The sequence below is a fragment of the Leuciscus leuciscus genome (genome assembly GCF_965113295.1).
Source record: "Leuciscus leuciscus genome assembly, chromosome: 25".
Lineage (NCBI taxonomy): Eukaryota > Metazoa > Chordata > Actinopteri > Cypriniformes > Leuciscidae > Leuciscus > Leuciscus leuciscus.
Window position 1 is genome coordinate 13,500,587 of NC_138724.1, and position 18,160 is coordinate 13,518,746.

At 36.3% G+C, this 18,160-nt stretch overlaps 1 protein-coding gene across 1 annotated transcript in view; it reads left to right on the top strand.

Moving 5' to 3' along the window:
- gse1a (Gse1 coiled-coil protein a) overlaps positions 1-18,160 on the top strand; it is a 43,811-nt gene that overhangs the window by 10,202 nt on the left and 15,449 nt on the right. The window contains exons 2-6 of the mRNA XM_082160415.1: positions 1,290-1,469; positions 7,370-7,551; positions 12,651-12,814; positions 12,904-13,104; positions 16,147-16,314. Coding sequence (XP_082016541.1) covers positions 1,292-1,469; positions 7,370-7,551; positions 12,651-12,814; positions 12,904-13,104; positions 16,147-16,314 — 893 coding nt within the window. The 5' untranslated portion in view covers positions 1,290-1,291. The remainder of the gene's footprint in view (positions 1-1,289; positions 1,470-7,369; positions 7,552-12,650; positions 12,815-12,903; positions 13,105-16,146; positions 16,315-18,160) is intronic.

The window sequence follows — 18,160 nt, forward strand, 5'->3', positions numbered from 1 at the left end:
ATAGATAGATAGATAGATGGATGGATGGATAGATAGATATTCCTAATCGATTAAACCATTTACATTTATTTATTTTTTTACTTGATTTTGTTTTGTTTTTGAATGATGTGTTACATTGGGCCTGAATTACAGTGAAGATCAGCTACAGGACATATTATGTTCCGTTACGCTGCGTGTTTGGATGCGTACGGCTCCATTAAGTCGTAATGAAGTTGTGGCTGATGGCAGAGGATGCTGCTTGCCAGCTCTTCTAACTGCTCTAAGTTCATTATTAATTGTTTTGCTCGGTTCAGCAGAAGGGCAAGGGGTGAGGCACAGTTTATCACGATAAAGCACGCTTTTGTTTGTTTCTGGTAGAGACGCTGGCAGTGAGTGATAGAGGTGTGAGAGAGAGATACACAAAGGAAGGAAGCTGTAAAACCCTCACACTTTAGAGTTGGAACTTAACACGTAAAATTCACTTTCAAATGGGTTTGATTTAGTCCAAAAATGTAGTCAGATTGTTTAATTCATATTAAATAATGTTTTTTTGACACTCGTTAATGTAAATGTAGCAAATGCCGGGTTAGCTAACACATTGTTTTATTACAGTGAACCTAATGCAAGTATTCTCTATTCTCCCCTTCATGTATTAAAAAAAAAAATAAATAAAAAAAATAAACCCACACACACGTTTCTCTTGTTTTTGTCAAACCTACATTTCTGAAGTAGCTTGTACTTTCCTTGCCAATTTTGGTACTTTGTTTTCCAGCACTTCTAATGTTACTGTCACTTTAGAATGAGTCACTTCTGTTGTAGGATTTCACTTTGGATAAAATTTGGATAAATCTGCTAAATGAATAACGATAAAATGTAAAACCATTTTCATGCTGGTGGTTTGACCTTGTCATAGTTGAATTCTTCAGGGGTTTTTTTAGGCTGCATTTGGATCAGTTCCAAACCACTTCATGTTTCAGGTGCTAAATCATCACAGGCAACGCATGCAAATCTATATCACTATCAGTTTGTGTAATTCATTGTTATTGAACTATTGAAATGTATTTTTATTTGAACAGAACCTGTTATACACACACACACACACACACACACACACACACACACACACACACACTCGCTCAAAGCATGTGGTTCGACTTGCTTTGAGGGGAAATAAAACTAGAGTGATCGATTTGAATTCAATCTTAAATTCGAGGCTGTTCTGACTGGGTTCGGGCTTAACGCCAGCCTCTTCTATTCCTCCATGAATATTCATTCTGAATCTGTTTGTCTCTGTCCTTCTCTCCCTGCAGGTATGAGCCATGAGCCGAAGTCCCCAGCTTTAGGAATGATCTCGGCGGCACCATGCACCATGGCCACTGTAAGCCCCCTCACTCCGTCCCCCATCGGCGGGAGCCCGGCGTCCCAGTCTGGACACTCCGGATTCGCTGCCGCCCTCCGCAAGCTCGCCAAACAGGCCGAAGAGCCACGAGGTGAGTGTGTCCTTTCCCTCTCCTCTTTACCCATCAGTCCCTCAAGCTCTTCTCTTTATCATCTCACACATGATGTCTGGGTGAAAAGGCAATATGTTGCTGTAGTCACTCAGCAGAGCTTAGGCTGTTTCTGTTACAGGCTGTTTCTACCAAAGTAGGTCTTTTAAAATCATAAGGAGTCTTAATAATCTTGGCAGATATTTGGTGTTTTTTTAATTAATTAATTTTATTTTCCTGATTTGCTTTGATTTTGCTTTCATTTTTTTGTTGTTGCTTTGATTCTGTTTTGTTTTGCTTTTTTGTTTTGTTTTCTGTTTTTCCCCCGTTTTCATTTAGTTTGTTTATTTCTGTTTTGTAATTTGTCTTGTTTTGTTTGTATGATTTGTTTTGTGGCTACATTTTCATTTATTTTTGTTGTTTCTGTTTTTTTGTACTTTTTGTTTGTCTAATTGGTTTTGTATTTTGTTTTGTTTGCCTGATTTGTTTTGTAATTTTGTGTTTTCATTTGTTTTCATTTTGTTTGCCTGATTTGTTTTGTAATTTTGTGTTTTCTTTAGTTTTTGTTTTGTATTTTGTTTGCCTGATTTGTTTTTTAATTTTGTGTTTTCATTTGTTTTTTTATTTAATTTTATTTTGTTTGCCTGATTTGTTTTGTAATTGTGTTTTCATCTGTTTTTGTTTTGCTATGTTATGTTTTGTTTGTTTTGCTTAATTTTTTGTTCTTTTGTTTTTTGTTGTTGTTTAACAACAATAACATTAGCCACCACTTACATGGTCTCTTATATATTATGCATTGTTGTGTAATTACCGTTAGCGTAGTTGCAGTAACTCGTTTAACGCAGAATGTAAACAAGCACACCGCCATATGTATGCGTGTAATATGGACATCCATTCTTTGCTCAGCGTGTGTATGAGTGTGGGTGGTGCTTTCTGTCAACAAATTGTGAATAGATTTGAATAATATTTGCATATGGGTTTGCAGCATTTCAGATGGCTGGCACAACATTCAGCTGCCCATCTGTCTGTGTAATTGTTGTAGTCAACGCCAAAAAAACCTGAACACACACACTCACACAAAAACTCTGATAATGCTCATTACATACAATATCAAGTTCTCAGACAATGTTTTCTACTGTTGTCTTGGCGTTGCATGTAAGATCCACAAAATTGTTGCTGTCAATTTTTCAAACTTACATTAAACAAACAAAAAAAACATGGGTTGAAACTGAAAGTAGCTATTCAATTGCATTATGTTGTCAAGAAAAACAAGCGGCCTAAATGATCTAACACTCTCTAAAGCTTTCTCATGGTTTGGCCATGTGTTTATCGACATGATCCATTGTGAGTGATCATGATATTCTTCTCTCTAAAGCTTCGAGACAGAGAGAAAGGGATTATATTGATTGGTTAAGAGCTTGTATGCCAGTAATTTCTATAGACCTTCTCTAAGTGTCTTTTTACTGCTGTCTCTGTGAGTTTATCACACTGTGCATACTGCTCTGCCTTTGCTTACCACTTTATGCATTCATACACTCTTTGACTAGGGTAATTCAATGACAGTCAATGCTCTGTCTCAGATTGCTAAGCCTGTTTGGAAAAGCTGTCTTTTGTTTAAGGCTTTGGTGGCTTTGGGGCTTTTGGTTTGTGTGTGTGTGTGTGTGTGTGTGTGTGTGTGTGTGTGTGTGTGTGTGTGTGTGTGCTTCTCCGAATGCACACATGCTTTTGTGAATGTGTCCTTGTTGATGATGCTTGTAGTAGTACATAACTGACACCCCCCCCCCCCCACACACACACACATACACACCAACCCAACCCAAAGTATTTTCTCAACTTTTTCTCTCACTTTCTTTGTTCCCTCAAGAGTTTGACTGATAGCATGACTGTAAACAATTAAAATATTGCCAGAGCGATCAGATAAAGATATAGTAAATATATAAAAAAGTAAAGTAAAACTAGATGTTTACTTTTTTTTTTTTTGCATCTAGGTTGTTGTGTTGTGAGTGGTTTTTTCCCATTGCTAGCTACCCTTGTGAAAAAGAAGTGCAATTTAGCATACCTTAAAAAAATGATATACTTTATAACAATAGTGCAAAATGTGAATTGAATGTGTTGTTGCCTGTTATGTATAATTAAATAAAAATGTATCATAGTTTACATTTATTTTAAATGCAATTAGTTGAACTTAAAGTGCTTTTTGACCCATTTAAGTGGAATGGAAGTACATCTGAATGTGGTTACATCTGGTTAAAGGCTTCTGTTGAATGTTTTGACAAGAATTTACAGTAAACTAAAAAGTAATTTTTATTGAAACTTGTGTGCCATGTACTTAAATATATTTGTAATTCCCCATTTGTAGTGATGAAGTTGCAGTTTAGTACATTTTAAAATATATTAACTTTAAATGTAATCTTGAATAACAGTAAAAAATTATAATCATGTACTTTACACACTCAATTTTTTTTGCTTTTTTAAAAAGATTTACGCAATTTGATAAATAGTAAAATTCCATCAAATTAAATTGAATTATCCTTACGTAGTTTAATTGAATAATTCAACAATCTTTAATCAATTATTCAATTAAAATACATAAGGATTTTTAAATTCAATTTGATGGAATTGGGTTATTTATGGAGTTGGGTTATTTATAATTTAATTGCGTAAATCTTAAAAAAGGCTACTTTTTTTAATGTGATTTAGTATTACATCGAAATAAGTGTACTTCTAAATGACTAAAACAATTACTTAAAATTCAAACTTCTTATTTGACATTATTGCAAAGTGTGCTTAAAGTAAGTGTGTAAAGAAACTTTTATTTCATCAAAATTATAATTTCTGCAGGAAAGGTTCTTGAAAAATGTGCACATACAATACAATTAAGTTACTTTATTTATTTTTTTACAAGTCACTTTCAATGTAAGTTTTGGCTATTTTTCACCCGTTTTATTGTTTACAAAGCAAAAAAATTAAGATTTGAACTACAAGAAGTCCACAATATGAGTTATCATATATATCCGTAGCATAAACAGTGCAGGACGAGTTTATTGCTCTTCTGAAAAAAACCCTATCCAGAAGTTTTGGCAATAGTAATAGCGGCACTTCCCTTTGTATAAACCATTTAGTATTAGTTGTCAGTGATTTCTAGGAAGAAATCTAGCAGGTATGTAAAAGAGTAAAGCAAAATTGAACACAAAAGGAGTGAAGAAGTATTGACTTCTTATCAGCTCTCTGGCAGACACAAGCGCTCCGAGGAGGGCTGACCTACTTTACTCTTTGTGTTGGGTGTCTTATATAGATAGTGCTTTTAGCGGCAATAGGTTTTTTTTCTGTGCTTGTGTGGTTTTCAAGCCTTGTGTAGGTTTCTGTCTTAATGAGGAAAAGTCATTTCTCACACACACTCGCTGCAATCGAAACCTCAAGAAGTGCATATTATGGACGGGATCATGTACTGTCAGCCGTTCATTATTGCAAGGGTGACCAGATCTTGTATATCGCTGTACATTATCCTGCTTATTACACTGCTATAGTTGCCATTTGCTAAATAGATAAATACATGGATGTGAACTAATGATTTGAGCTTAAATTATTTAATAATCTACCACCTCACTTTTAAAATCCCAATTCAACCAGAATTACGATGCAGGAAGTAATCTACCTAGCAACTAGAACACTGTTACAATATTAAAAGATACATTTTTAATCTGCAATGAAAAAAAGTTTTGATCAATAAGTTATGACAACATATTTTTACATTGCTTTAATAAGTTATGCAATTTTCAACTTGTTTTTATAAGTTATACAAGATTCAACTTTTTTTTAAAGTCAGTTTAATGTAATTTAAGTTGAAATGACTTAAACATCCAAGTTGATTGTACTTAAAAAATGTAAGGCAGCAACTTTTTTTTTTATTATTATTATTTTTTATACAGTAATCAAGCTCACATATTTATGTCTTCCTCTCTCCTCCAGGTCTTTAATTGTGTCATGTTCTTTCAAGTGACATTTTTGTTTTATTGCTTCTAGTCATCTAAAGTTCATATCATAAAATAAATACCATAGTCCTCCAGGGCTGTTTTTACTTCAGTTGATAGCTAATAGTTTTGATTCATATGTTAGTAGCAATTAATTATATAATTTGATTTGGTATAGAGAGACTGTAGAATGATATGAGAGATATTAAAGTAAACGTACCATGTTGCCGCTTAATCACTATGGACTAAATACTATTTAGCCGACATTATACAAACATATTTGATTGTTCAGTGCTGATATTGACCAATTAGAATTAAATACTATATTCCAGAGCGCTGTGCATTGAATATTCATAGACATTTATTCATTTAGCAGCTGCTTTTATCAAATGTGACTTCGAAATGTTATTGTTAATGTAAAGTTTCTCTCTTTTGAGACACAAAGAATGTCTTTGTTTTAGATTTTGGAGTGTCTTAGACAACGCAGATATGTATGTGTGCATGCTTAACACACACACGCACACACACACACACACACACACACACACACACACACACACACACACACACACACACACACACACACACACACACACACACACACACACACACACACACACACACACACACTCATTTTGTCTTTGATCACAGTAAAGCGCTGTATTACCGTGGTGGGGGTTTGGAGGAATGAGTGCGTGTTCATGTGTGTTTACCGCGGGGAGATGGCAGTGTTTGTTTCTTTATCTCTTTAAACTGGCATCTGATCTGACAGCCCAACGGGGCTTTGATAGCGGCGAGGTTGGCAGTCAGGGAAGTGATGATGTATGTTCACTTCATCTGACAAGTTGTTAGTTCTGTCTGGCATCCACACACGTACAAATACATCCCCCTTTCTTTGCCTCTTCTACTAGTCTAGATAGTCTGTTGTTGGCTCTGATGTTATTATACGTCCCTCTCAGATTGAAGAACGTCGCTCTTCTTTGTCAGAAACGTACGTTTGTAAGTCAGAAACAGTATTTAGCGCATGTACTTCAGGCTCGTTGAGCTGTGGAAGATTCAGGATTGTTGAATCTAATTTATGAATCTTTTTTATTTTATTTTTTATTAATGATATGTGATAATGTATCAAAATAAAGTGTGGTCATGAGTATGTATGTATGTGTGTATGTGTGTATATATATGTGACACAGTAGTCAACATTTGAAGTGGATCAAAAAATTCAAGATTCATGCATTAGCCGTTAGCGATTAGCGATAGCGATTAGCCACTCAACATTTTCACGGGCCACAATTTTGACATTGATACCGTGGGGAAAAACTGCCACATAGATCATTTTAATATTATCTCATAATTTGGCAGCAGGTTTATTAGGCTGCTGTCACTTTAAGATGCAAGGATCACTTGCGTTTATTCACACGCATTTTCTTTATCAACTGTTTACGTTCACTTAAAACATAACTGACTGTGTTTACGTGAATACTCGCCAAGACCCGCATTTTGACATTATTTTGTGTGTATTTGACTGTGGATAACAAACTCAAGTTAGTATTTGGACACTGGGACTACTGGGTGTGAGCACAAAATCTGTGGGAATTAGTAAAATTATGCACAATACATGCAATCCCACGCCGAAATTCAAGCCCTGTAACACCAACAATATTCAGCTGGAGCAAATGCAACTAATGTGAGTGAGGGGAGGCGGGTTTGTGTGTGTGTGTGTGTGTGTGATAGAGAGAGAGAAAAGCACAGCTGCTATCGTGTATCTATTCTGCGGGAAATTGGTATTGGAAGCGTTTCAGATTTGTCAGTATCTGTGTATCGAAAAATCTTTGTTTTTGACAACACTACATTGCACTTAGTTTATCATTTCAGATGAAAACTAAAATTATACAAAATTCAACTCTTCAAATTTATGTCTTCTCTTTTTTTTAGGTTCTATTAGTAGCGAGTCATCACATGTTTCCTCCCCGGTGACCAATCACATTTCTCCGGTCAGTACGCCTAAGCGGGTTGCCATGGGTACCAGCCTGGTCCCGCCTACAGGCACCCCGCCTGTGGTCACCATCGCCCCAACTAAAACAGTCAATGGATTTTGGAGGTCTGAAGCACGTCAGGTATGAAGATGATGGAAATTCTAATTTTAGTCCATGTCTGTGAGCTCTGTGTTCCTCTATATATGCTAGTGTGTTCGTAAAAGTTGACAAAACAAACTATCTGATATATCCACTTAAAATTCCACACAGAAAACAGAAAAGTATACAGTTAATGTGCATTATTTGTTTTTCATTGTTACATGAGCTTTGTTGGGAAGTGGAAAAGAGAGGGAGAAATATGAAATTGTCCCTCAAGTCCATTTTGATGAGGAAAAAAGGCAGTCATGCTTATTTAAATCTTCCGAGATGTTCAGATGTCCTAAAATCTTAGAATTTGAGTTTTGTGCTTTATTCATGTTTTTATTTCCTTTCAAATGAACTATTATCTGACGTGAGCACAAAAGAGTTGTAACTAGTCCGCCATGTGTGAGGTCATTCATTTGGTTGCGAAAATTAAAACCGTGTGTTTATGAAGGCGACTTTTCTTTCCCTTTTCCTTCATCTTTGCCAATCAATACAAAGCGAAACATCCCTCCAGACCTCTTCATCCTCAGGGCTGATATTACGTGTGTGTGGTCAGGAGGGCTTGACCGCAGGTCCCGCTCTGAAGAGGGATTGAGGTCCTGATGGGGTCGCAGGGTTTAAATTGGGCTGGATTAGTGCAAATGGGTTGATCTGTGGGTGTCCGGCATGTCCTTAGTTTCGGTGACTCTCAGGCGCGACCGCAAGATCATGCCAGAATGTGTGTGTGTGTGTGGATTCGGATGGATGGTTTGTTCAGCTCTCGTTCTGTGTGGCTTTGAGTTTATTTAGCACTCCAGTCAGGGGACATCAGGAGAGACAATAGGCACTTTCCCCTGATCAAACTACCCTCTCTCTGTTTACACAAAGAGTCTTCTGTAGCTCTGCCTGGAGAGAGAGAGACAGGCAGAGAGAGAGAGAGAGCGATAGAGAAAGAGTAAGAGAGAGAGAGTCAGCTTTAAGCCATGCTTGTCTCTCTTCTCTATGCCTGTCTGGACCACACACACACACACACACACACACACACACACGCGCTTGCTGTTTCATCTATAGACTCTATATTTGGAACCTATTTGAAACTGAATTGAGTCAGATGTACTAAACATGGCAAATTAGTGTGAGTGCTCAATCCCATAAAAGATTTGACGGGAGTGGAAAGTTCTTCGTATGATCTACTGGCGACGCGAAAGAACACAGACGCAGCCGGATTATGTCAATAATGAGCCGAGCAAATTAGCGTCTGGTTTAAGACATGCTTTTTTCGGGCGGTAAATAATGGCGCAAACACCAGTATAACTAGCGCAAACCTTAGTAAATCACCCACTGGTCCTCTTCACGTGTCGGTCAAAAATGACCAGATTTTTTTATTTTTTTTTTATGAAATTAATGTATTATATTTTAATTTGATAATGTTTTTTATTTAATAAAAAAAAATTGGGGGGGGGGGGGATTCTTTTGTACTAAATTTTATTTACGCTGCATTTATAATCCTTTATATTAAACTTTATAAAGTTTCGTACCATTCCAATGAAGTAAAAAATTCAACAACAACAAAAAAACGTAAATTTTTTGGTAAAAAATGACTGACAGTTACAGTGAAGAAGAGATCGTTTCATTCTTGCCTTTTTATAATCAGAATGTTCCATTCAGGATAAACTTGATATTATAGGATGCACCACGCTAGAGCCTTTATGTAAACGTATAGCATGCAGGATTCAACCAATCAATGACACTGACTCCGCAAATATGCAAATAAGGACGTTAACCCAGAGTGTATTCATGTATCCTTATGAATACCCAGGATTAATTGTTAACCCTGGGTAATTATGAGATGTGTGAAACGTGAAACAAGATAATCCAGGATTGCTTTTGCCCTGGGTTTAGAATAACCCAAGGTTGAATATATTTAAAACTTGAAAAATGTCATAAATTACTTCTGCCTCAGATCTCTCGGACGAAACACAATAAATAACACAAAAAAATAAATGCGCATCTTAAGGCCAATTTATACTTCTGCGTCGGGTGCGCGTAGAAGGTACGGCGTAGCATACGCATTGACGTGTACCATACGTCGTACCCTTCGCCGTACCCTTCGCCGTACCCTGACGCGCACCTCCTCAAAAATGTAACTACGCGTCGCGGCGACGCGGACCGCAAGATCTGTGATTGGTCGGCTGGATAGCATCGCGTTTCCTCCTACGCATTTCCGGAATGATCTTCTGCACTCTGCACCGCCCGCCCGCCATTTTTAAATTCCGAAGATCAGTGAAGAGCCATGGAAATAGACAAAGTGACCGAGAGATTGCTTGAAGAAGTGCGGAAATACAGCCATCTGTATGACTCCTTCAGTCGCCATTGCTCGTAGAAACCTAAACTCAAAACAGCCGCGAGGAATGTAAACACAGTGGAACTGGAACATTAAAACCCACCCGCGCCAACTAGCGTTTCGGCGGTGTAACTGCAGAGCAACACAGACATTCGCAGAAGTATAAATGCTCACGACGGCGTCGCCTACGTGCGTATCCTACGACGTACACTACGGCGTACACTCGACGCAGAAGTATAAATTGGCCTTTAGCGTTTTCATCCAGTGTTTTTTTTTATGCGACGTCCCAAATTTGGCATAAAAATAGGTGGATGGAAACATAACTAATGCAGCCAGTGTAATGGAAAAAAAAATACTAGTTAAAACTATGAAATTCTTGAGAATCCTTATCAAGTGATTTAGCATAATAGTTTATTATTATTTCTTAGAAAAAAATCATTAAATATTTAAAAAGGGTTTGTCTAAGTCATGTGATGCAGCCAACATGCAGGGAAAAAACATGGATTTTATAGCATGTTTCACAAAATATCAGATGTTTTATGACAAGGAAAGGTCAGGTCAGGTAGAAAATTGTATTTAAAACCTCTTTTGAAAATAATTATTAAGAATTTATTATGTACATTCACATATATACTATTCAAGGTGTAAGGAAAATGTTTTTACTCTTTACTCGATCGTTTAAAAAAACAAAAACATATTAAACCAACATGAATACAAAAAGGTACCTTTCTAAGGAATTTTTAAATATATTTTTCTTTTCTTTATCTTGGACCCTTTATTTGTCATTCTCCCAAATGCGCAATTCAGCCCCAAACACAGACTGTGTGAATGCAGTCATATACTGTACATTTACATTAATTCTCACTTTGCCCAGCAATACATAGCACCTTATATATTAAATCATAATGGCTACAGCATATGTGATGTGTGTTCAATATTTATTGACGCAGATCTGCTGTATACTGACAGTTTGTTATACTTGCGAATTGAATTCATTGATGTATTATCTTTTGTTTTAAAAAATAATATATTTATTTTTTCTATTTAAGTAAGTCTATAACACCCAAAAGTGTTGCAAAATAAGGAGTCTGATACTTTGTGTAGGTACAGAAAAAATACATTCACTCATTTAATTACTTGCTCACTTTCTCACTTACTCATTCACTACTCACTCACTCACTCACTCACTCACTCACTCACTCACTCACTCACCTTTTCACTTATATTCACTCACTACTTACCAACTTACTACTCGCTCACTCACTTTCTTTCTCAATTACTTATTCTCACTCACTCACTTACTTTCTCACTTATATTCACTCACTCTCTCACCAACTTACTACTCACTTACTTATTCACTCTCACTTACTAACTCTCTTACTACTCGCACTCACTCACTCACACGCTCACTTTCTGACTTATTCACTCACTCACTCACTTTCTGACTTATTTACTCACACTCACTCATTTACTACTCACTCACCAACTTACTACTCACTTATTCACTCTCACTATTTTACTACTCAAACTCACTCACTCACTCACTCACTCACTCACTCACTCACTCACTCACTTTCTCACTTCACTCACTTATTCTCTCCCTTACTCATTTACTACTCTCACTCACTCACTCACTCACTCACTCACTCACTCACTCACTCACTCACTCACTTATTCTCTCCCTTATTCATTTACCACTCACTCACTCACTCACTCACTCAATCACTTACTACTCACTCACTCACTCTCACTTTCTCACTCACTCATTCACTCGCTCACTCACTCACTCACTCACTCACTCACTCACTCACTTACTTCTCTCTCTCACTCACTCACTCACTCACTCACTCACTCACTCACTCACTCACTCACTCACTCACTCAATTACTACTCACTCACTCACTACTCTCTCACTCACTCACTTACTACTCACTCACTCACTCACTCACTCACTCACTCACTCACTCACAGTATTCACTCTCACTTATTCACTCTTTTACTACTCACTCACACTCATTCACTCAGTTTCTCACTTATTCACACACTCACTTTCTCACTTATTTACTCACACTCACTCACTTTCTCACTTCATTCACTTATTCTCTCACTTACTCATTTACTACTCACTCTCTCACTCACTCACTCACTCACTACTCTCTCTCTCTCTCTCACACTCACTCACTTACTACTCACTCACTCTCTCACTCTCTCACTCTCTCACTCACTCACTCACTCACTCACTCACTCACTCACTCACTCACTTACTTACTACTCACTCACTCACTCACTCACTCACTCACTCACTCACTCACTCACTCACTCACTCACTCACAGTATTCACTCTCACTTATTCACTCTTTTACTACTCACTCACACTCATTCACTCAGTTTCTCACTTATTCACACACTCACTTTCTCACTTATTTACTCACACTCACTCACTCACTTTCTCACTTCATTCACTTATTCTCTCACTTACTCATTTACTACTCACTCCCTCACTCACTCACTCACTTACTCACCATAGGGAATTTTATATTTAATAAAACGTACAGCAGCAAAACCAGCATTTTTTTTCATTCTTCTGTTTAGTGAGAGGGTGAAAAATGGCCATATACTTTTACATTATGAAGCATAAATATGCATAAAATTATATAATTAACATAATATGATATAATATATGATATAAACAAATATTTGTGATCAGTGGTATTAATATAGCTGCAAGAAAATTCCCATGATGCCCTAATCATTAATGTTTTTCCCCTTTTAGGCGGATGCAGCATTGAGAGTGTCCGGCCAAGAGCGTTTGGCTCCAGATCGGCCTTTACCCGGCCAGGAGAAGACCTCCCTCTCTCTCCCTCCATACCTGGGTCCAGCTCACCCGTTCAGCATGACCCCCAGTGCTCTCATCCAAGACCCTCGTCTTCAAGCTCAGTCAGTACCTCACGCGTTCTCACACACGTGCTCATCTTACAGCGTATAGTCTTTTTTCCTCATTTGTTGTTGTTCTCTTTCTCTCTCAGCCTGTCCAGGCAGGTTCCTAACATGCTGCTAGCAGGAGCTCCGCAGGAGGAGTATCTTCGCGATGGCTTTCGTCCGTACGCCTCCGCTGAAGAGTTGCGCATGCCTTTGCTCCCTCTAGGGCTCAGCTCAGGAACCGCAGCCGACTCTCTCGCCTACTTTCACTCAGGATATTTGCCCCATCCCTCGCTTGCTTCATACAGGTATGTGGTGTAGTTTTGGTGGTTCTTTTGAATATATATATATATAGTACCTTCCTGTATTAGACCTTCGAACATGTTGAGCAAGTTTTTTTATTTGGTCTTGAAGGGATAGTTAAATTCTGTCATAATTTTCTCGCCCTCATGTCGTTCCAAACCCGTAAGACTTTCGCTCATCTTCGAAACACAAATTACAATATTTGTAATGAAATCTGAGAGATTTCTGTCCCTCCATTGAAAGTCTATTCACCCAAAACTCGGACACTTCAAAATGTGTTTTTAATTTCTCATTAATTTGTGTTCCGAAGATCAACAAAAGTCTGATTGGGTTGGAACGACATGAAGGGAGAGTAAATTATGACAGATTTTTCATTTTGGTGCACTATCCCTTTAAGCCCAAAGTATACTTCAGTTTTGATGCAAATGCATATGTGTACCAACCAAATATTCATACTATGCTGATGACGAAATGTACGTTACATCCACTGTAAAACCAAATTAGCCTATACTTTGGGCTTTAGTAGTATTGGCAGAGAATTTCTAATAAGGGGAGAACTTCCACTCTCAGTAAACTTCCGGCTTCTGAACTGGTTGCAGTTCCACTCTGGTTCCATATGAGGGCGCTCACAGGACGAGTGCAGAATGAATGGAGGTCTATGGAGCTATACTCCTCAAAATCCACTTTTCTCAGGATATCATTTTTTGTCTAGTACTATGAATGTTGTTTTCGAAAGGAGATGCAAAGAAATTACACATTGCTGGGTGTATGATTTTTTAGAGTCACTTATTTGCTTTAAAAAGTCTTTTAAAATGTCAATGACGTCATACGGCCAGAGATACTGCTTCACGGCAATCCTTCAGTCACTTTGGTGCTCTGCACTTTCTTTTCTCTCGAGGCATCGACAACACAGCTGACACAGGTAAATACACGTGCTAGAAGAGTTTTTGTTTTGTTGTTTTAAAAGACCACGCCGAAAATACACACACACACACGATGCCATCAAGCGGTATCTCTGGTCGTAATCAGTCCTTCACTGACCAATCAGCGTTCATTAGCAGAATGCTAGCGTGTTATGGGCAACAACAACTCAACCTGTAAGAAATCGAAAGGACATAAGTACTCGTTCATTCAACTTTCGACCTATAACCCATGTTGAACTTGCAAAACCTACAATCAAATCTGAGATTTCTCAACGGCAATCAGGTGAAAGAGACAAATTTAGCCGTCTAGCCCCATAGACTCCCATTCATTTTGCACTCATGGGCGATCGCCCCCCAGTGGAACTCTGGTGGAACTACAACCAAAATTCGGTACAATAGGACTTAATAGGGAGTGGCCAGGCTCTCCGAAGATGGGCTCTGATATTGGTTGGGTCAAATGTCACCTCATACAGGCAAATTTTTTCTCCAGAATCCAGTTTATGCTGACTAATAACCAATATTACTCTATATTCACACAAAGAAATGCACCTCAAAAACATACAGTATTTGGCTGCTGACAGTTCCAGGCCATTATGCCCTGTGTTAAAAATCTGTACCTTGAATGCAATATAAGTCACTGTGGATAAAAGTGTCTGTAAATGTTTATCTCAATAACTATATTTGTTCTCTGATCTGGTAGCTACTTATATTACACCACAATTATCACATTGCTGATAGTTATTGATAGATAATTCAAATGTTTGGTATGTTTTATTTTATCTTTTTATTTATTTATTTTTTGCTGATGCTGAATGGTGAAAAATATTGTGGATATGAGGTCTGTTCTTTTTGTATGTTCTATTGTTCAGTCCTTTACCAAAAAATACTTCAAAAACGGAGTATTTCCCTATCGTAAAGTGTTGTTTCTGTTGCGTTTATACTATAATAAACATTTATTCAAATGTTATTGTAATGTAAACATCAATATAAAGTTATCCAATTATATTTAATAAATAGTTTATTAAATATAATAAATATATTATATTCATTATATATTTATACCAGTTTTATAATATTTTATTAAATTATGATTAATTTTATGATTATTAATTATTTAATTAGTTTTAATATATACTTAATATTATACTTAATTATACTAATATATTTATACTGTATAATATATACTATTTTCAACCCTCACTAAACCTAAAAATGAAATAGTCTATTTTGCCTTCTACAATAAAATTAATATTTTTATTCTGTAGTACACAAGTTTTTTTTTTTATTAAATTAAATTATGTGATGTATTTTAATAATTGTATATAATTTTGTATAATAATTTAATGAGATTAATTGCATAGAATTATTCAATATTTAATTAGTTACCATCATTTTATGCATATATTTATACTACATAATATATATGACTTTCCACCAATTAAATAGGCTGTATAGATTCATTAATTTAAATGAATTGCATGATTATTAAATATTTATAAATAAAAAGATTAATATATTTATACCGCATTTTTTATATATATATATATATATATATATATATAGCATTATGTGTGTGTGTGTGTGTGTGTGTGTGTGTGTGTGTGTGTGCATAATCTGCATATATATATATACACACACACACACACACGTGTATATATATATATATATATATATATACATACACACATATATATATATATATATATATATATATATATATATATATACATACATACATACATATATACACATTTTTATATATATATATAAATGTGATATAAATATATTAATCTTTATATATATATATAAAATGTGTGTATATATATATATGTGTGTGTATATGTGTGATATGTAAAAGTAGGCAATGATTTGTTTGTTTATTCTGCATAGAGCAAAAAATATCCTCTTGTTTCATATATATATTCCATGGACACATTCCCGGTTTGATCCGTTATAAATAACCCCTCAGCACGTCTCTTTGCGGGACTGAGCGGAGGTGAGACCGCAGTGACAGAAATAGGCAGTGACGTTTGATGTCGGAGGGCCAGAGAACAGAGGTTAATGAAGAAGGGAGTTATTTCTAGAGGCTGTAATGCTCTGCTCTCTCTCTCTGTGTCTGATCAGGATGGAGGACTACTACAGTCTGTCAGCCCTGCGCTCGCATTACTACACGCATCCAGAGGGGGGAGCCCTGCCGACCCTACACCCGTCTGCTGTTCACCTGCCCATGCAGGGCGTCTTTTACCCTCCTGACATCACACACCAGTCGCTGTCAGCGCTACACTCTGAGAGGTACACACACACACACACACACACACACACACACACTGCATATACTGGATGTCCAAGATGGAATTAATAATTAAAGTGGCTGCAAGGCAATTGGCGTTGTATTGAAATTATTTTGTCATTTCTCCAGACTTCATTCAGACTTTGTTTTGTTGATAATTTTATTAACCTTTTATGTATTTCTTTATTAAATTTTAAATAGGATGTAATATGAATTTGTTTATATTTGATGTAATACCTAATAACATTAAAATATTAAATTATATATTTATTTTAATTTTATTATACTAATTTGTTATATATTAATAAAATGTTATTTTGTTTTTAGATATGATATATACAGTAGTCAACATTTGAAGTGGAGCAAAACCTTTCATCAAAGTTATACATGAATTTTGAACAAAACTCGTTCTTGTTTTAGGACAACTTTGATGAACTTTTTTGATCCACTTCAAATGTTGACTACTGTATTATTTTTTATTTTTTATTTATCCTTTATTTAACCAGGAAAAGCCCATTGAGATTAAAAATCTCTTTTGCAAGGGAGACCTGGCCAAGATAGGCAGCAGAATTACATCACATCATTACATACGTACAAGACACACACAAAAAAACATGAAAATAAAAACAAATAAATTAATAGAAACAGTTTGAAAGCCAATTATGCACTTACAATGAAATCTCAATTAAAACATTGACATGTAAGGGAGTCCAACTCAAAACATCTCATTCTTAACTTAAAAACACTCAAAGGAATCAATTTATTAAGTTTTAAGTTGTTCTGCAGCAAATTCCATGTAAAGGGAGCAGAATAAACAAAGGCCTTTTTACCCAGCTCAGTTCTAACATGTGGGACAGAAAGCAAAACAACAGCCTGAGAACGGAGAGAATAATGACTAGCACTTTTTTTCATAAGAAGTGAACATAAATAGGATGGAAGCACACCAAGAATAGCCTTATATATAAATGTATACCAATGACAAAGCCTCCGTGTGGCCAGAGCAGACCACCCTACACGAGAGTACAGCTCACAGTGATGGCTGCGAGCTTTACAATTAGTAATAAATCTCAGCGATGCATGATAGGCTGCGTCAATCATATGAAGGCATTGAGCAGATGAATGCATATATAATATATCACCATAGTCCAGCACAGATAAAAAAGTTGATGCCACTAACCGTTTTTTAACATTAAAAGAAAAGCACAGCTTATTTCGAAAGTAAAAACCCAATTTTAGCCTCAACTTTCTCACTAGACAGTGAACATGAGGCTTAAATGATAGGCAATCATCAATAACAATACCAAGATACTTATAGGTTGTAACAATCTGTATTTCACGTCCGTCAAGAGTAATCACTGAGGGAACATTCAGTGGTCTATTCCGAGGGCCCGTGAAAAGCATACATTTGGTTTTGTCTGCATTAAGCACAAGTTTCAGCTGTAGCAAAGTGTTTTGGACCACAGTGAAGGCAATCTGTAAATGTGCAATGGCTTGTTTAAGAGAGGGTGCACAGCAGTAAATAACTGTGTCATCTGCATAAAAATGAAAGTTTGCATCAGACACATGCCGATTAAGATTATTTATATAAATAGTAAATAAAAGAGGGCCTAACACAGAGCCTTGTGGAACCCCTTTAAGGATTGGTAAAATACCAGATTGAACACCATCATGCTTAATACACTGGGTTCTATCACTAAGATAGTTTGAGAACCAAGAGACAGTATTCTCTGAAAACCCCGAATTAAGAAGCCTAATCTTTAAAACATCATGATCAACCGTGTCAAAAGCTTTTGACAAATCAATAAAAAGTGATGCACAGTGCTGCTTCTTGTCACGAGCAACAGAGAT